Source organism: Gossypium arboreum, chromosome 13 (assembly GCF_025698485.1).
Source record: "Gossypium arboreum isolate Shixiya-1 chromosome 13, ASM2569848v2, whole genome shotgun sequence".
Lineage (NCBI taxonomy): Eukaryota > Viridiplantae > Streptophyta > Magnoliopsida > Malvales > Malvaceae > Gossypium > Gossypium arboreum.
In genome coordinates, this window is record NC_069082.1 from 122,130,499 (window position 1) to 122,151,600 (window position 21,102).

At 33.3% G+C, this 21,102-nt stretch overlaps 1 protein-coding gene across 1 annotated transcript; it reads left to right on the top strand.

Annotated features, from left to right (window-relative positions):
- Positions 1 to 4,111: 4,111 nt before the first annotated feature.
- Positions 4,112 to 5,325, top strand: LOC108463592 (transmembrane emp24 domain-containing protein p24delta9-like). The gene is made up of 4 exons (XM_017763516.2): positions 4,112 to 4,477; positions 4,554 to 4,763; positions 4,917 to 4,993; positions 5,132 to 5,325. The coding sequence occupies exons 1-4, from the start codon at positions 4,265 to 4,267 to the stop codon at positions 5,274 to 5,276; spliced, it is 645 nt and encodes a 214-aa protein (XP_017619005.2). The 5' UTR covers positions 4,112 to 4,264; the 3' UTR covers positions 5,277 to 5,325.
- The last annotated feature ends 15,777 nt before the right edge of the window (positions 5,326 to 21,102 follow it).

A 21,102-nucleotide genomic window follows, 5' to 3' on the forward strand; every position in this document is an offset into this window, starting at 1 on the left:
TTCAACTCGACTCGAACTCAAAACTCGAATTGAGTTATTCGACTTAACTTGAATAATTCGAATAACTCGATTCAATTAACTTAGAATTTAAAAAAAAATGATTTTCTTGAATCGAATCGAGTTTTATTCACCCCTAATTAGAAAGTCATTTTTTAGTTCCATGACTACCAAGTGAGTACTTTTTTTTTTTAAATTTTAAAATATCACACAAACAAATTTAACAAAAAAAATGTTAATAATTGGACTTGAATTTTGCAATTTGAAAAGTAAAAGGATTAATTTTTTGAAAATTAAAGTATATAGATTAAATTTCAAATTTGTAAAGAGTATAGGGACTTATGACATATTTTAACCATATGTGAATTGCCATAAAAGGGGAGCTATAATCTCGTTATTCTATGGTGCACATATGCCTTAATATTGAAAAATTATTTTGTGGACTCTTCCTATCACATCATTCATGATCTCTTTCTAATTATTTAATGATATTTCAACAATTTTTTTATGTCATTGACACATAATTTTGATTTTTTTACCCTAAACCCCGAACTCAAAATCACGAACCCTAACATTGAACTTGGTATTTGTTAGGATTGACCTAATTAAGCAACGAACAAAAAAATAGCGGAATAAATTAAGAAATTGAACACACAAATTTAACGTGGAAAAACCCCTCCAAATAGGATAAAAAACCACGGGCAAAGATAATTTTACTATAATGGCAAAAGAACGAAGAGTACAAAAGATGGAGATAAAGACTAAACCTCGAAAACTCGAAAATAAAAAATCCTTAAAATGTAAACACAAAATTCTCTAAATGTGTTATGAGTTCTAATCTCTAATGGGTGTTTTTTTCTAAGGTTGTAAAAGAGCCTATTTATAGGCTAAATTCATAGGTCAAATAATAAAAAAATAATCTAAACTAATTAGTGTTTGATTGAAACAAGTAAACAGCATTTAACTGAAAGATTATTTTTCAAATTTGACCGAAAATAAGAGTCATAGTTAACAAATCTCCACCTTGACTCATATTTCCACAACGCCATCTTTTCCAAAGCCCGCCACGAGCCTAACTTGAACTATGCAGGGAATTAATTGAGTCGAATTTGTGCTTAGAAACTGAAAGACTTCTAGCCTTCGACTTGTACACTGTCAAATCAAAACTAACCTGGGTCTGATTTTCACGAACACAGTGCCCTAACTTTTCAAAACCTGCATCCAAAAGAGAACCTCTTTTCAATGAAACGATCATACCTTTTCCCCTCCTATGACCAAGTTGCCTCTGCTCTAAACGAGTTGACTTCAACTTCATAACGGACAAGGGACGCCCAATTTCACCGGTCACTGTAGAACCTTCCAGATTATAAAGACTGCCGGTTCTTTTCCCTTTTAACAAAACGAGAGCTCCACGAGATACTTTAATGCCGCTCGACTCGATGTTAATTCTGCATCCTTTCAAGTCTAAAATACTTAAGGAGATGAGAATCTTTCGTAAATTAGGTACATACCTGACATATGAGAATGTCCTAATCGTCTCATCGTGCGTCTTAATTTTAACAGTACTAATACCAATTACCTTACTAGATGAATTGTTTCCCATGCGCACAACTCCACCTTCAACCGAATTGTATGTGGAGAACCATTCTCTATTGGGACACATGTGGAAAGAACATCTTGAATTTAGGATCCACTCGGACGTGAGCTTGGAGTTATCGCTTGTTGACACTAATAAGAAATCATCACCATTTTCATCGGCCAAATTAGCACCAGCTACATCTTCCTCGTTACTCTCAGCAGCTCTTTTAGTTCGCAGTTTATAACAATCTGCTTTGACATGACTTAACTTTTTACAATAGCGACACCTTTTGTCTCATTTCTTTGATGCTACCAAAACGGAAGCTTGCCCATCTGTCTTGCTATCCAAATGAAGCTCATTGTCGAGTTTGTCTCTACTCAACAAATGACCCTTCACATCTTTGAACGACAGCTTGTCTCTGCCATAAATTAGGGTCTCCCTGAAAGACTTGTATGAAGGAGGTAAAGAGCACAATAATAGCATAGCTTGATCTTCATCATCAATATGAACCTCAACGTTCTTTAAATAATTTAAAAGAGTAATGAATTGACTGATGTGATCTCTAAGAAGCTCACCTTCATTTATGCAAAACGTAATTCAACACTAAACGGTTAGCCAGAGACTTAGTCGCATAAAGAGTTTCTAACCTTTTCCACAAGACAGATGATGTCTTCTCCATCAATACCTCCTGCAATACCGTATTCGCGAGGCACAACTGGATTACAGACAAAGTCTTTTCATCAAGCTCTTCCCATTCTGTTTTATTTAGATTCTCAGGCTTTTTCCCGGTAACAACCTTTTTCAAACCGGATTGAACTAGAATTACCATCATCCGAACTTGCCACAGATTGAAATTTGTCTCACCATCGAACTTCTCAATTTCAAACCTTGTTGTTGCCATCTCTGAATGAGCTGATATATGAAAATTGAACTAGCTCTGATACCACTTGTTAGGATCAACCCGATTAAGCACAAACAAGAAAAATAGCGGAATAAATTAAGAAATTGAACACACAAATTTAACGTGAAAAAACCCTTCCAAAGAGGATAAAAAACTACGAGCAAAGATAATTTTACTATAATGGCAAAAGAACGAAGAGTACAAAATATGGAGATAAAGACTAAACCCCGAAAACCCGAAAATAAAGAACCTTCAAAACGTAAACACAGAATTCTCTAAATGTGTTATGAGTTCTAATCTCTAATGAATGTATTTTTCTAAGGTTGTAAAAGAGCCTATTTATAGGCTAAATTCATAGGTCAAATAGTAATAAAATAATCTAAACTAATTAGTGTTTGATTGAAACAAGTAAACAGAGTTTAACTGAAATATTATTTTTCAAATTTGACCGAAAATAGGAGTCATATTTAATAGTATCTCGAACTAAAACTCAAACTCGAACCCTAAACCCTAAAGATTGAACCCAAACTCAAATCTCGAACCCTAAACCCTAAGCGATTTGGGTTTGGGGTTCGGGTTTATGGTTTCAAGTTGATGGTTTATTGTTTAAGGGTTGGGTAAAAAAATTACCAAAATTATGTGCCAATGACATGGAAAAAATTGTTGAAATATCATTAAATAACTGAAAAATGATCATGGATGATGTGGTGAGAAAGGTCCATAAAATAATTTCTCCTTAATATTATTGTTCCTTCCATAAAAAATAAAAAGGAAAAAAGTATGAACTTGTTAGTTAACAATGAACTAATTTAGGGTTTAATCTTATATTAACCCTTCCTTTATCCTTCACTATTCTTCTTTCAATGCTTACCAAGAACGAAATCAGTAATTTTATTTAAAGGATGAAAATTAAAAAAAAATCGTGTTAAAAGTATTAAATTAAATTATTAGTTTTTTAAGAGAGATTTTAATTGGGTTAACAGATTTATTAATCCACCCTTACAAAAATGCTTACTAAGTATTCATAATTTGTATGGTATTTATTTTGTGGCCCAGTATTATGAAATCCTATAGGTTCAAATAAGAAAAAGGAAACATGGATACTCCTATTCACACCTAAAAGCATGGTATTATTAAATGAGATGGGCAGACATTGAGTTTTAAATTCTGGGTGAAGTTGAATTTCCAAATAACTCTAAAAGTAAAATGTCAGTCACAATCCTGGTAAAATTACTCATAATGTTGTAATATATATGGTCCCTTACTATCCACTCCATCCATTCGCCATTTCACCTCTATAAATGCTTCAATAAACACTCTCTTCACTACCAAGCTTTTCCGATTGATAACATTTGTATAACACCAGCAATAAACAAGGCTTTGAGATATGAAATACATACACATTATGTATGTAGAAAGACCGAGTTTGTATTTCAAACCCTTGGTTTTGTTGCTGCTGTTGTTTTGGAGTTGTGCATGAACATATTATTATTATTAGAATGGAATTTGTGTTTTATGTATGTTCAGAGTATAGATTATGTACAAATGGTAATGTTTGATTGGAGAAGTCTTGGTAACAAATTGAAATGAAAAAAAGAAAAACATCTAAATTGTCGTGGTGGACTTTAAAAATGATACAAAATTACCAACTTTGTATCAGTTAAAGAACTTACATCCTATGATTCAGCCCCTAAAATAGATCTCATCCCAAGTTTGGGAAGTTTCATATTAGAACCCAAAAAGAAAAAAGCACAGGGATTATTGGTTTTGGTTAATCTAAGACAAGAATGTGTGGATTAAATCTGGGTTTCATTGTGATAATGATAGGATTAGTGGTGGAAACAGAGATAGGGGAATCGATGAGATTTGAGCTTGAATCTGGGAAAACCAAATGCATTGCAGAAGACATAAAGGCAAATGCAATGACGGTTGGGAAATACAGCATTGTGAATCCAAGTGAAGGTCAACCTTTTCCTGATTCTCATAAACTGGTAGTCAGGGTATGTTGTAAACAATTTTGATGATTTTTATGTTAAATGTTTCTGTGTTTGGGAAATTAAATAAATGATGAAATAGGTGAGTTCATCAAAGGGGAACAATTATCACCTAGGAGATCAAGTGGATTCAGGTACATTTGCATTTACAGCAGCAGAGAGTGGGGATTACACCACTTGTTTTTGGGCAAATAAACACAATCCTCCTGTCAAGATGACCATTGATTTCGATTGGAAAAGTGGTGTTGCTGCTAAGGATTGGTCCAAGGTTGCTAAGAAAGGCCAGGTTGATGTATGTGTTTTCTAACTTTTCTCATTATCTATTATTGTTTGTGTTTCATTTTCTTGAGTTTCTGCATTTCTAAAGATAATTTATTTGAGAATGAATGTCAAATACGTCTTAGACACCGCTAATAACTTAATATTTGGTTTCATTTGATGCTAGACAATGGAAATTGAGTTGAAGAAACTGTATGACACAGTCGCAGCCATTCATGAAGAGATGTTCTATCTTCGTGAGAGGTATGAAACAATCATTGCTGTTATTATAGCTGCGAATTCATGACTACCCTAGTTGAGGACGAAGATAGTTTCGGATCTGGATAACATGATCATAGGCTTGGATTCCATGTTTTCTTATTCAACTTGTATGTTTTACAGGGAGGAAGAAATGCAGGAGCTAAACAAAGAAACAAATTCAAAAATGGCTACTCTTAGTTTCTTTTCGCTGCTTCTTTGCTTGTCTGTGGCTGGCTTGCAGATATGGCATCTAAAGTCATTTTTTGAGAGGAAGAAGCTCCTCTAGTTTTCCTTCTCTTCCCTTACTAAGGCTCGATTTTGGATTCAAACAGAGCCATGTTGAGGTGCGATCCCCAGAAATTATATGAAAATAGACTTAGTTATCAATTTAACGATGGTGGCTTCCCTTTCTATACACTTACAAAAGTTTCACTAATATCAAATAGGCTTAATGATAAATTTGGCCACTAACGTTTGCATGTTTTGTCAAAATAGTCCTAATTGTATTTTCATACGTTTGTTTACTGAGAGGTTTAATAAATAAATTCAAGGTTTTAATCTTTCATATGTTTGTTTACGGAGAGATTTTTCTATTGAGTTAAATTTTTTAGATAATTACATTTATTTTCTTTAAATTAAGAGTTATTTTTTAATTTTATGTATTATTTATTTATTTTATTATTTTTCACATGTAATTGTCTTATAGAGTTATTTAAGTAATAAACTACATCTCATTAAAGCTATTCTACATATAAAGTTCCACATCATCCCGTTAATTTTTTAACGATATTTTTATTAAATTTGTTAGAAAAAGCAATTTGGGAAAAAAAACAAAAGTTGATGGCTAAAAAAAGCTAAAAAATACAATTAGAGTCATTTTGACAAATTATGCTAACGTTAGTGGTCAAATTTGTTAAGCCTATAGATACTAAGCCATATCTCTACACTTAAATATAAACAAAGGTAACACGTGGCACAACAACCATTGTTTACTTTTCTTTTTGCATTTTAGAAAAAGGTTAGATGTCAGTTTTAACCGCCTAAATTTGATATTTAATTTATTATTTTAATTTTAATTTGATCTTATATTTTTATAATGTTATTAATTAGTTCAACTAGGTAATAACCTTAATTTTTTGATTAAAATATTTTGTGGTTATATATAATTTTTTACCCTAAGAGGGTTAGAGTTTGACACATGGCATTGGCTCCACATTTCTTTTAAATTTGTATCGCTTTTTTTTTTACATTATAAGATAATTGTCAAATTTTAATTTTTACCCCTAAACTATTATTTTCTATAGTTTTGAGAGACGGAAGAAGAAGAAAAAAGTGTTTTGTTTATTTTAATTCTTTTAATACTTGGATTAAATTATAGCTCCGTTTTTGGCAATTCACATATGGTTAAAATATGTAATAAGTCCCAATATTCTTTATAAATTTGAAATTTAATCTCTATACTTTTATTTTCAAGAATTTAATTCTTTTACTTTTCATATTGCAAAATTCAAGTCCAACTATTAACTTTTTTTTGTTAAATTTGTTGGTGTGATATTTAAAATTTTAAAAAAATACTTACTTGGTAGCCATGGAACAAAAATGGATATTCTAATGAACCTAAGTTCAATAAAATAATTTAATAGTATTGACAATTAAACTTGAATTTTAAATTTAAAAAGCAAATAGACTAAATTCTTAGAAATAAAAGTACAGGGGTTTAATTCTAAATTTTGAAGAGTATAAGGACTTATGGAACATTTAACCTTCACATATTTATGTTATATTTGTATTTTTTTATCCTAATAATATTTAAAACTAGTATGATTTCAGCCCACACTTAGTGTTAGGTTTATTATCTATTTGTGTCAAATTATAGAGTAAAAAATTCGAATGTTAAAACATGCTCTATGTCTCTATATATTTTCTACATTTGGAATTTAGTCTCTCTACTTTTATTTTTCAAGAATATAGTCCTCTACCTTTTGAATTTAAAAATTCAGGTCCAGTTCTTACCACCATTAATCTATTAAATCCTTTGGCGTGACATTTTGAAATTTGAAAAAAAAATGTTTGATAACCATAAAACAACAAAAATAATATTGAAAATATTGATTAGGATTTTGCGCGTAAAAACACTCATTTGTATTCATTTAGATGATTTTTTTTGTTGAAATAGTTTTCATATGAAAAATTGATGCCATTATTTTGATTGAATATTTAAAAATATAAACTTAGACTAATTAATGGCACTATAAAAGTAGATGGACCAAATAATGATGAAAATTAAAGTATATAAATTAAATCTTAAGTTTCAACATAGATTAGAGGTTAAAATTAAAATTTGAGAATTATCTTATAATGTAAAAAAACGATACAAACCTAAAAGAAATGCGGAGCTATGTATCAACCTCTAATACTTTTGGGTAAAAATTATATATAACCAATAAATGTTTTAATCAAAAATTAACGTTATTACCTATTTGAACTAATTAATAATATTATAAAATATAAGACCAAATTAAAATTAAAATAATAAAATAAATAATAAATTTAGACACATTAGAGGAATTAAAACCGATATTTAACCTTTTGTAAAATGCAAAAAAAAAAAGAAGAAGCAAAAATGGTTGATGTGCTCGTCTTATCTTCTGTTTATATATAAGTGTTACCTTCCTTTTATATATAAACTGTATAGATATGGTTTAGTATTTGATAGTGAAACTTTTATATATGCGTATAGAACGAGAAGCCACCATCATTAATGGCTTCAATTGCACCCTTTTGGATCCATCTTAGTTTGAAGTTTAACATATTAAAGTATCTATTTTTTTAAAAAAAAAAATTTTAAATTTATGTGTTCTGACATGAAATTAGTTATACTGTAAAAAAGATTTTATTTTGACATGTTTAATTTTTTAAATTTAACTCGAACAATTTCACTTGATTCTATTCAACTCGACTTGAATTTAATATCACTTTACTTGATTCGAAAAAATTTCAAATTGAGTTATGATGATAAAATAGGACTCGTCAACTTGATTAACTCGAATTTTTTTCACTCGATTCTTTCAAATGCTTACCTCTACCCCTGGATATGCTCAAGATAGTGTTTAATGGGACGGTGAAGCAGTTTGGTACGGTGAATAGTGTGACAGTGGCGGTGGAAAGCGATTACTTTTTGGCTGCCAAAATTGCCTTTCTGTAACACCCCTAACCCACTTTTGTCGTTAGAATAGGGTATATTCGGCTTGTAGTTTTATAAATGTGATATGAGTATTTTGTTTGTAAATTAGTAGTAAATATGTTAAGAATGGTTCTAAAATGTATATGGATGCCGTGTGATTGTGTTTGATTGGAAAGTAAATTGTTTGATTTAGCTCAAGAGCTTAGAGGATCAAAGTTGGATAAGGGAAAGGAAAAAGTGATCAAATAGCCGTTGAAATCGTTTGACAACATCCGAGGTAAGTTTTCGAGTAATGAAACTTAGTTTATGATTTGATTAAGTCATGACATATAAGCATAACAAATAAACGGTGATATAATGATTCTACTTGAATTGTATATTGAGGATTAGTTTATATCTATGACGGGTAGCCGAATGTGTATAGAGATAATGTTATAAAGCAAATCAAAATCATGCTCTTTGTATGTGGCTATTGAGCCGAAAATGGTAATGGTTGATAAGCGTCTTGTGTTTGAATTCTAGTTATGATAATGAAATATGGATGTGTCATGATTTATTGGTATATGTGCTTGATTATTCGGATGATATCCGGGTTAAGTCGCGAAGGCATTTGTGCAAGTTACTATATCCGGGCTAAGTCGCGAAGGCATTTGTGCTAGTGACTATATCCGGGCTAAGTCCCGAAGGCATTCATGCTAGTGACTATATCCGGGCTAAGACCCGAAGGCATTTGTGCGAGTTGCTATATCCGGCTAAATCCCGAAGATACTTGGGTTTGGAAGCGAGCGATCTTGCTGTAATAATTTCAATTAATACGCTCATAAAATACAAACGATAAGGTATGTTTCGTATATGCATCGGAAAGGTTGATTCCTTTCAAATAGTACTCGCTCAATTGATTAACGAGCTTCCGGCCTCTAGTTAGGTTTGATACCCTGTGTATGAATATATTGGTTGAACCGTGAAGAAATTATGATTTTGAGAATGTGCATATATGAAATTATTCATTTAGTCATATGAACGCTATACTTTAGTCGTAAATAATTCCGTTTCTTTAATTCTCTGTTTTATAGATTTTTGTTCGTCAGCTATCGGACTCGGGATTGTCGAAGTCGAAGTCGTCCACACTATCTAAGCCCTTTTGGTACTCTTTTAGTTAAACGTTGATAATGGCATGTATAGGACTAACCTTTGTTGTTAATCAAGTACCTTTGGTAATGTGTATATATTCGGATAGCCATGCGAAAATGGCTTAAATATTTTGAGCATAGTATTAAAATCATTTTGTATATATATGGTTATTGAGAGGTGTGGAAATGCTTGGCATTGATTAGCCATTGGAATGGTTAATCACGATCATATTTGGTGCTATGTATGTCAAATGGCTAGTTGAATCATGGAAACTATAAAATAGGTGAAATTTACCTTAAAATAGATGCTGACAGCAGCAGTGATGTGAGTTTGAAAATTCACTAAAAATAGTAGGAATGTAATTAAATAATGAATAAATTATGTAATCGAACCTTGATGAGTATATTTTCATATGGAAGAAGCGAAACGACCATATGAGCCGTATTTTATGAGATGTTTAAGTTTTCGTGAAACAGGGCCAGAACGGTTACTGGATCCCCTGTTCTGACTTTGGAAATTTACCATAAATTAACCAGAAATAATTAGAAGTCATGCTTTATATGTACAGATTCCTTTTTGAGTCTAGTTTCATCAGAAACAAACGGCATATGTATTGAAGCCCTGTACAGGGAGATATCTAAGTCGTAATACATGAAGGTCAGAGTAGTTGAACCCTGAAACAGGGGAGACTTTAACTAATAAACTGTACTAATTGGCCTAACAAAAAATTCTAGAAAAAAATCTGTAGATGTATATATGAGTCTAGTTTCAGGGAAAATTTACAAAATTAGTTTTCGAGTTTTGTAACTCGAGATATGATTTTTAAGGTGACAGTGATGCAGTTAGCCAGCTTGTCTGAAAATTTTAAAATGAACGGTGTAAATAAATGAATTAAGTTCACTAACACCTCGTGTTCGACTCCGGAAACGGTCTCGGGTGCAGGGCGTTACAATTTTATTGGTATCAGAGCTACGGTTTAGTCGATTCTAGGACTACCGTAATACGTTTGGGTCTAGCTATACATGCCATTGTGTGTCTATTTGATAGTGTGATGATTTCTGACAGTTAAAAAAATGTGTTTGTTTATAGTAATGGATCCCGATCCCAACCGAGTGGTAGCTGATGATCTTGAGAGTGTAGCGCCTGCTCCCGCACAAGGGACAGCGCTGGTGGACTCTCAACCTATTGCTAGTAATCAAAATGACGAAGCTAGACAGGCTTTTTATAGTGTAATGAATGATTGGTTCAACCAATACATTCGAACTAATACGGCTGTTCCACAACTCCCATTTCCGACTAATACAACCCCTGCACCTGCGATACCTCCGGTAACTGACCAGATAAGGTTAAATAAGCCCCCAGTTGATAGAATCCGAAAACACGGGGCTACTGAATTTAAAGCTACGATAATGGCGATGCGAAGCAAGCTAAATTTTGGTTGGACAACACTATTCGGTACTTGATGAACTATCTTGCACACCGATGAATGCCTAAAGTGTACGATCTCCTTGCTACGTGATTACGCCTACTATTGGTGGAATACGTTGATTTGTTGTGCCCAGAGAGCAAGTAACTTGGGAGTTGTTCCAAACCGAGTTTTGAAAAAAGTATATCACCCGAGATTCATTGATCAAAATGAAAAGAATTTCTTGAACTTAAACAAGGTTCCATGTCGATTCATCGATTATGAACGAAAGTTTGTAAGGCTTAGCCATGACGCACGAGAATGCATTTCTTCGAAGTCGTGATGTGTAAACGTTTGAAGATGGATGAACGATGATATAAAGTCGTATGTTGGCATTTTAGAAATCGGAGAATTTGTGGTACTTGTCGAGCGAGCTTGCAAAGTCAAGAGCTCGAGAAGGAGAAAAGAAAAGGCGATATGGGAGCAAAGGAGTTTCGTAAGAGATCTTTGGAAAGCCTTTTCAACGATCATCGAAGAAATTTAGAGATGATTTAGGCCGATCTAGAGACACGTCGAGCTTTTCTAGACGAGACCGTGATCGACCCCGTGAGTACACGAGTTACTTGATCGCCGATGTTGGAAATGATCGTCGAGGCGAACAGAGTGCCGAGATTGTGGTAAATGGCATTCGGGAGTTGTAGATTCCATGACCGCTCTGTTACAAGTGCGGATCAGTTGACCACTTTATTAAAGATTGCCCGAGATTATGCGAGCAGAATGTAAATCAAAGTGGGAAACCGGCGCTACTACCGCCGAGGTAGACCATCTAAAAATACGGGGAATGCTAGTGGCGGTCGAGAGGATCTAGAGATGTTACCACCGGATTCGAGGCTCGTGCTCTGCCGAGCTTATGCTATCGTGCACGCGAGGATGCTTCTTCGCCTGATGTTATTACCGGTACATTCACTCTCTTTGATACTAATGTGATTGCATTGATTGACACTGGTTCTACTCATTCTTATATATGTGAGACTTTAGCATCTAGTAAGACTTTACCTGTTGAGTCTACTGAGTTCGTTATTAGAGTGTCGAATCCCTTGGGTCATTGTGTACTTGTTGATAAGGTGTGTAAGAAATGTCCCCTAGTAATTCGAGGTTCCCGTTTTCTGGCAGACTTGATGCTTTTACTGTTTGATGAATTTGATGTTATTCTCGGTTTGGATTGGTTGACCGTGCATGATACGGTTGTGAATTACAAAAGCAAGACTATTGATTTGAGGTGTGCAAATAATGAGATAATCCGAGTTGAGTCTACTGTCTTGAATGGATTGCCAACAATAATATCCTCGACGTTAGCTCAAAAATATGTGAGAAAGGGGTGTGAAGCGTATCTTGCATACGTGCTTGATAATGAAAATCGGAAAGAAACTTGAATCGGTACCATTGGTTTGTGAATATCCGGATGTTTTTCCGAAGAATTACCGGGTTACCACTGTTCGGGAGGTAGAGTTTGGCATCGAACTTGTACAGGACTACACCGATTTCGATAGCTCCGTATCGTATGGCACCAAAGGAATTAAAAGAACTGAAAACTCAGTTGCAAGAGTTGACGGATAGAGGTTTTGCTCGACCGAGTTTTTCACCTTGGGGTGCACCAGTATTGTTTGTGAAAAAGAAGGACGGAACCATGAGGTTGTGCATTGACTATCGTCAGCTGAATAAAGTGACAATAAAGAATAAATATCCATTACCGCGTATTGATGATTTGTTTGATCAACTAAAGGGAGCCTCAGTGTTTTCAAAGATAGATTTGAGATTGGGTTATTATCAGTTGCGAATTCGGGATTCGGATATACACAAAACTGCTTTCAGAACGAGATACGGTCACTACAAGTTCTTAGTGATACCGTTTGGGCTCACTAATGCCCCAGCGGTATTTATGGATTTGATGAATCGGATCTTCAGACCGTTTTTGGATCGGTTTTTAGTTGTGTTTATTGATGATATTTTGGTCTATTCGAGAAATGAAACCGATCACGCTGAACACCTGGGGTTAGTGTTGCAGGTTTTACGGGATAAGCAGTTATATGCTAAGTTCAGTAAATGTGAGTTCTGGTTGAGAGAAGTTAGCTTTTTGGGACATGTGGTATCTACATCGGGTATTCGAGTTGATCCGAGCAAAATTTCAGCCATACTTAACTGGAAGCCCCCGAGAAATATTACTGAGGTTCGGAGCTTTTTGGGACTTACCGGTTACTACAGATGATTTGTAAAGGGTTTCTCGATGATAGCCACACCAATGACGAAGCTACTTCAGAAAGATGTTAAGTTCGAATGGTCAGAAAAATGTCAGAAAAGTTTTGATCAACTAAAAACTTACTTGACTGAAGCTCCATGCTAGTCTTGACTGAATCGAGCAAAGAGTTTGTCATTTACAATGACGCATCCTTACTTGGGTTGGGTTGTTTATTGATGCAAGAAGGTCGAGTTGTAGCTTATGCGTCGAGACAATTGAAGCCACATGAGAAAAATTATCCAACCCATGATCTCGAACTAGCTGCCATCGTATTCGCTTTGAAAATATGGCTACATTACTTATTTGGTGAGAAGTGTCATTTATATTCGGATCACAAAAGTCTCAAATATTTGATGACTCAAAGAGACTTGAATCTGCGACAAAGATGTTGGCTCGAGTTGTTAAAAGATTATGAGCTTGTCATTGACTATCACCCGGGAAAGGCTAATGTGGTTGCGGATGCTTTAAGTCGTAAATCATCCTTTGTTTTACGAGCGATGAATGTACACTATCTGTTCTATCCGACAATGTGTTAGTAGCGTAATTAAAGGCCAAACCATTGTTGATTCACCAAATTCGTGAAGCTCGGAAAGTCGATGATGAATTGGTTACAAACGGGTGAATGCGTTTGAATATGGAATCGAGTTCCAAATTGATGATGACGATTGTTTGAGGTTCGAAGTCGTTTGTGTGTTCCAAGAAATTGAACTTATTTCGATGATTCGAACGAAGCTCATTGTAGCCGAATGTCAATTCACCCGGGGAGTATGAAAATGTACAACGATCTGAGACGTCAGTTTTGGTGGCATGGTATGAAACGAGACATTTCCGATTTTGTTTCGAGGTGTTTAATATGTCAACAAGTGAAAGCGGAACATCAAGTACCTACAGGTTTACTTCAGCCGATCATGATACCTGAATGGAAATGGGATCGAGTCACGATGGATTTTGTATCTGGGTTGCCATTGTCGGCAAGTAAGAAAGATGTGATTTGGGTTGTTGTTGATAGACTGACTAAGTCGGCTCACTTTATCCCCGTACGTACGGATTTTTCATTAGATAAACTAGCTGAATTGTATGTTTCTCAGATTGTAAGATTACACGGGGTACCTATTTCTATTGTGTCGGATAGAGATCCGAGGTTCACCTCGCGATTTTGGAAGAAATTGCAAGAAGCTTTGGGTACCAAGTTGCATTTTAGCACCGCTTTTCATCCACAAACTGATGGTCAATCCGAGCAGATAATTCAGATGCTTGAGGATATGTTGAGATGTTGCATCCTTGAGTTTAGTGGTTCATGGGAGCGGTATTTACCTTTGATTGAATTCGCTTACAACAATAGTTTTCAATCAAGTACTAAGATGGCGCCTTACGAGGCTTCGTACGGTCGTAAATGCCGTACACCATTGTTTTGGACCGAGCTCGGTGAAAGTAAAATTTTTGGAGTTGATTTGATTAAAGATCTTTTGAGAGAAAGTAAAAATAATTCGTGAAAGTCCGAAGGCGACATCGATCGTCGAAGAAGTCGTCGCGGATTTAAAACGAAGAGATATTGAGTATCGTGGGAGACAAAGTGTTTCTTAAAGTTTCACCTTGGAAAAGATACTCGATTTGGCCGTAAGGGCAAACCGAGTCCGAGGTTCATAGGGCCATATGAAATATCCGAACGAGTTGGCCCGATGGCATATAGATTGATTTTACCCTCGACCTCGAGAAGATTCACAACGTTTTCATGTCTCAATGCTTGACGTTACAGATCGATCCTTCGCACATAATAAATCCTCCGAGGTTGAAATTCAAGCCGATATGAGTTATGAAGAAGAACCGATTCAGTATCCTAGCTCGTGAAGTGAAAGAGTTGCGAAACAAGAGGTTCCGTTAGTAAAGGTGTTATGGCTCAAACACGGATCGAAGAAGCTACTTGGGAAACCTAGAACTCTATGAAAGAACGATACCCAAACCTATTTATCGGTAAGATTTTCGGGACGAAAATTTCTTAAGTGGGGAGAGTTGTGATGACCCTAAATTGACCCTAGTCGGAAAGTGGTTTCGGGACCGCTAAACCGAGTCACCAAGTATTTGAATATGATATTTATTGTCTAAAATATGTGAATATGAATGTGTGAAAGTTTTAAGCTTCGATTTAGTCGATTGCATGTGAATTTAATTAATAAGACTTATGTGTGACACTTTTAAAAGGTGATAGGTTAATCTATAAGGACCTATTAATGCATGTTATAAAAATGATGGGTTTGCATGTCAAATTTCCATTTATAATAAGTAGTGGCGGCCATGGTATGGGTCATTGATGATAATATGTATTTTCTATTAGCATTATTAGTTTACAAAATAAAATAAGGAATTAAGAATAATAAAACATGTGGTAAATGGGAGGAGAAACCAAAGTTTTCATCTTTGCTCCTCATTGCCGTGACTAGGAGAGAACAAGCTTGAAAAAGTTCAGCTATGGTGGTTAGCTAAATCAAGGTAAGTTCAAGGATGATTCTTGGATTTCTAGCATTTTTTTTTGAGTTAGTCATTAAGCTCCTTGCTTAGCCCATGTCCAAATTTTGAATCTTGTTGATAACATGAGTAATCGGTTAAGAGAAAATGTTCAAGAAATGGTTGTTGTTCATGTTATTTGGATGAAAAGAAAAAATTGGTAGTTAGGTGAAGTAGAGTCTAACAAATGAGCACATATGTGCATTAGTTGCTAGATAAAGAAAAATCGGCTAGCAAGTTGAGTACTAAGGCCGAATATGATTTTGGATATTATTGGGCAATGTATGTGTTTTGAATTGATGGAATGGAGAGGATGCTTTAATTGTGTTATGAACAATTATATGTTAAATTAAGGTTTGCTAAGCTAGCTATTAAGGTGAAGTGCAAATGTTAGTATTTGATTGCTAGTGTATATATGTGTAATAGCCGAAATGAAGATGCTTGATGTCATGAATAAATGTTGTTTATATGTTTGGGAATTGAGTAAAATTTGATGTTTAATCACTTAAGGATTCGCATTGTTTAAGATAATTTACTTAAAATGTGATTTTGAATGTTATGAGTATTGGGATGTAAGTATATGTGTGTGTTTGGTCATAGGAGTTTGCTATGAAATTTTGTTTGGTTGAGTGATGAATGGCCGAATGAACTATAGGCTAGGGTGGATAAATTTTGTACATAAGTAGTGTGTGTGACTATTGGTTAATGAATATTCGCATAATGGGGTTTATGAGTAAATGGCATAATATATATATATATGTGTGTGAATATGTGGTAGTGCATAAAACAAGAAATCGATTAAATTGGGATGGTCACACATAGGTATATTCGGCTTGTAGTTTTATAAATGTGATATGAGTATTTTGTTTGTAAATTAGTAGTAAATATGTTAAGAATGGTTCTAAAATGTATATGGATGCCGTGTGATTGTGTTTGATTGGAAAGTAAATTGTTTGATTTAGCTCAAGAGCTTAGAGGATCAAAGTTGGATAAGGGAAAGGAAAAAGTGATCGAATAGCCGTTGAAATCGTTTGACAACATCCGAGGTAAGTTTTCGAGTAATGAAACTTAGTTTATGATTTGATTAAGTCATGACATATAAGCATAACAAATAAACGGTGATATAATGATTCTACTTGAATTGTATATTGAGGATTAGTTTATATCTATGACGGGTAGCCGAATGTGTATAGAGATCATGTTATAAAGCAAATCAAAATCATGCTCTTTGTATGTGGCTATTGAGCCAAAAATGGTAATGGTTGATAAGCGTCTTGTGTTTGAATTCTAGTTATGATAATGAAATATGGATGTGTCATGATTTATTGGTATATGTGCTTGATTATTCGGATGATATCCGGGCTAAGTCTCGAAGGCATTTGTGTAAGTTACTATATCCGGGCTAAGTCCCGAAGGCATTTATGCTAGTGACTATATCCGGGCTAAGTCCCGAAGGCATTCATGCTAGTGACTATATCCGGGCTAAGACCCGAAGGCATTTGTGCGAGTTGCTATATCCGGCTAAATCCCGAAGATACTTGGGTTTGGAAGCGAGCGATCTTGCTGTAATAATTTCAATTAATACGCTCATAAAATACAAACGATAAGGTATGTTTCGTATATGCATCAGAAAGGTTGATTCCTTTCAAATAGTACTCGCTCAATTGATTAACGAGCTTCCGGCCTCTAGTTAGGTTTGATACCCTGTGTATGAATATATTGGTTGAAGCGTGAAGAAATTATGATTTTGAGAATGTGCATATATGAAATTATTCATTTAGTCATATGAACGCTATACTTTAGTCGTAAATAATTCTGTTTCTTTAATTCTCTGTTTTATAGATTTTTGTTTGTCAGCTATCGGACTCGGGATTGTTGAAGTCGAAGTCGTCCACACTATCTAAGCCCTTTTGGTACTCTTTTAGTTAAACGTTGATAATGGCATGTATAGGACTAATCTTTGTTGTTAATCAAGTACCTTTGGTAATGTGTATATATTCGGATAGCCATGCGAAAATGGCTTAAATATTTTGAGCATAGTATTAAAATCATTTTGTATATATATGGTTATTGAGAGGTGTGGAAATGATTGGCATTGATTAGCCATTGGAATGGTTAATCACGATCATATTTGGTGCTATGTATGTCAAATGGCTAGTTGAATCATGGAAACTATGAAATAGGTGAAATTTACCTTAAAATAGATGCTGACAGCAGCAGTGATGTGAGTTTGAAAATTCACTAAAAATAGTAGAAATGTAATTAAATAATGAATAAATTATGTAATCGAACCTTGATGAGTCTATTTTCATATGGAAGAAGCGAAACGACCATATGAGCCGTATTTTATGAGATGTTTAAGTTTTTGTGAAACAGGGCCAGAACGGTTACTGGATCCCCTGTTCTAAATTTGGAAATTTACCATAAATTAACCAGAAATAATTAGAAGTCATGCTTTATATGTAAAGATTCCTTTTTGAGTCTAGTTTCATTAGAAACAAACGGCATATGTATTGAAGCCCTGTACAGGGAGATATCTAAGTCGTAATACATGAAGGTCAGAGTAGTCGAACCCTGAAATAGGGGAGACTTTAACTAATAAACTGTACTAATTGGCCTGACCAAAAATTCTAGAAAAAAATCTGTAGATGGATATATGAGTCTAGTTTTAGGGAAAATTTACGGAATCAATTTTCAAGTTTTGGAACTCGAGATATGATTTTTAAGGTGACAGTGACGCAGTTAGCCAGATTGTCTAGAAACTTTAAAATGAACGGTGTAAATAAATGAATTAAGTTCACTAACACCTCGTGTTCAACTCCGGCAACAGTCTCGGGTGCGGGGCGTTACATACATTACTTTATTGCAACATTACAGGTTCAGGCAACAATACAATGTCCCTTTGTCGTGCATGGAAGCCAAGACCTAGAGTCGTATTTGCTTGACTCTAAGTCTTAGCTTCCATGCACATATATATAAAAGTTTATTGATATCAAATACTAAGCCATATCCATACACATATATAAAAAGAAGGTAACTCGTGACACATCAACCATTTTTCCTTTTTTTGTATTTTACAAAAGGTTAAATATAAGTTTTAATTCCTCTAATATGTCTAAATTTAATATTTAATTTATTATTTTAATTTTAATTTGGTCTTATATTTTATAATATTATTAATTAGTCCAAATAGGTAATAATGTTAATTTTTCAATTAAAACACTTTGTGGTTATTGTAACGACTCATTTTTTAATAGTATCCGAAATAGTGGTTTCAAGTCACAAATCGGACGTGTGAGTCTGTAAATATTATTATTTAATATTTACAAGTAATATATGATGTAATGATAAAATTTGATTTAATGATTTATGTTAAATGAAAGAATAATTAGGTTCAGGTGGTAAGATTCTAAGGTCAAGTGATTTTAGAAAGTAAGGTATCAGACCTCATTTCTATAAATTGAGATCATAAATATTTTTATTATATATTTACAGAGCAATTATATAAGTATATTGAAAATTTGTTCAGAAATTTTGATGTTTGGTTATTAATTAACATTCTAAGTGGGCTTTAGGCCCACTGGACACATGTTTCACTCTAGGTCGTCGAGCACCTTTGGTATATGCGGACTGGGGCCGCGATCCTTACTCGGTTTGTGCGAGCTGGACTTGCGAGCTAGATCAGCAAACTCCCCTGCTGTCCTATCGTAGTTTGCCTTGCACTCAATTGTTCGGTGCGACCTATTTAGGTCATGGGTAGTTGACCTGGGTCTTATCTAGGACTCGAATTGGTTATAACTGATGTATAAGAAGATTTAATTTATATAATTTAATTTTCAACATTGTTTGTTCCCTCTACTTTTATAGTGCCATTAATTAGTCCAAATAGTTAATATTTTTAAATATTTCAATAAACATAATGGCATCAATTTTTCACAAGAAACTATTTCAACAGAAAAAAATTATTTCATCTTGACGATTTCGAATGAGTGGTTTTAGGAGAAAAATCCTAATAAATAATTTCAACATTATTTTTGTTGTTATATGACTACTAATTTTTTTAATTTCAAAATGTCACATAAGAGAATTTAATAGAAGAATTTTAATGGTTATAAGAACTGGACCTAAATTTTTAAATTCAAAAGGTAGAGGACTATATTCTTGAAAAATAAAAGTAGAGACTAGATTTCAAATGTAGAAAGTATATAGGGGCATAAAGCATATTTTAACATTCAATTTTTTTTTACAATTTGACACAAATAGATAATAAACCTAACACAAAGCGTGGGTTGAAACCATACTAGTTTCAAATATTATAAGGATAAAAAATACAAATATAACATAGATATGTGAAGGTTAAATGTTCCATAAGTCTCTATACTCTTCAAAAATTTAGAATTTAACCCTATACTTTTATTTATAAGAATTTAGTCATTTTGCTTTTCAAATTTAAAAATTCAAATTCAATTGTTAATCTTGTTAAAATTATTTTATTTAGGTTCATTAGAATATCCTTTTTAATTCCATGGCTACCAAGGAGAATTTTTTTTAATTTTAAAATATCACACCAACAAATTTAACAAAAAGAGTTAATAATTGGACTTGAATTTTGCAATTTGAAAAGTATAAAGGATTAAATTCTTGAAAATAAAAATATAGAGATTAAATTTTAAATTTATAAATAGTATAAGGACTTATAACATATTTTAATTATACGTGATAATTTCGTTATTCTATGGTGCACCTATGCCTTAATATTATTGTTCCTTCCAAAAAAAAAATTAAAAAGAAAAAAAGTATGGACTTGCTAGTTTAACAATGAACTAATTTAGGGTTTAATCTTAGATTAACCCTTCCTTTATCCTTCACTATTCTTCTTTCACTGCTTTCCAAGAACGAAATCAGTAATTTTATTTAAAGGATGAAAATATGTTAAAAAAATTAAACTAAATTAAATTATTAGTTGTTTAAGAGACATTAGATTAACAGACTTATTCATTCACCCTTACTAAATGATGGTGTATTCATAATTTGTGTCGATACAATCACATATCGATATCGTATTTATTTTGTGCCCAACAATGAAACACCTATAGGTTCAAAAAAAGAAAACATTGATACTTGTATTCACACCTTCAAGCATGGTATTATTAAATGAGATGGGCAGACATTGAGTTTTAAATTCTGGGTGAAATTGAATTTCAAATAATTTTGAAAGTTGTAGGACTCAATCAATGTCTCCCCCTTCCATTTTTTATTTCTTATATTAGTATGTGAACCCATTCATTATGATTTAATTACTAATGCATTTACTAAATTACAAAAATAAAAAATAAAAATTGTTATTAGTATATCATATTTATAATTTTAAAATCATTACAATTTGATGTTGTGAATAAATTATTAAATTGTCAATGCCACTCTTCACAAATAATTGAGTTATTGTTTTTGGTATAATAATTTATTTGGTCTTTTAATTTTATTGAAAAAATTTTAGTTCTTAAATTTGTATTATTTATCAAATTACCTCAAAATAATTATTATTTTTAATTAAATTTAAAATTTATCTTTAAGGGCTTAGGATTTTAAAACCA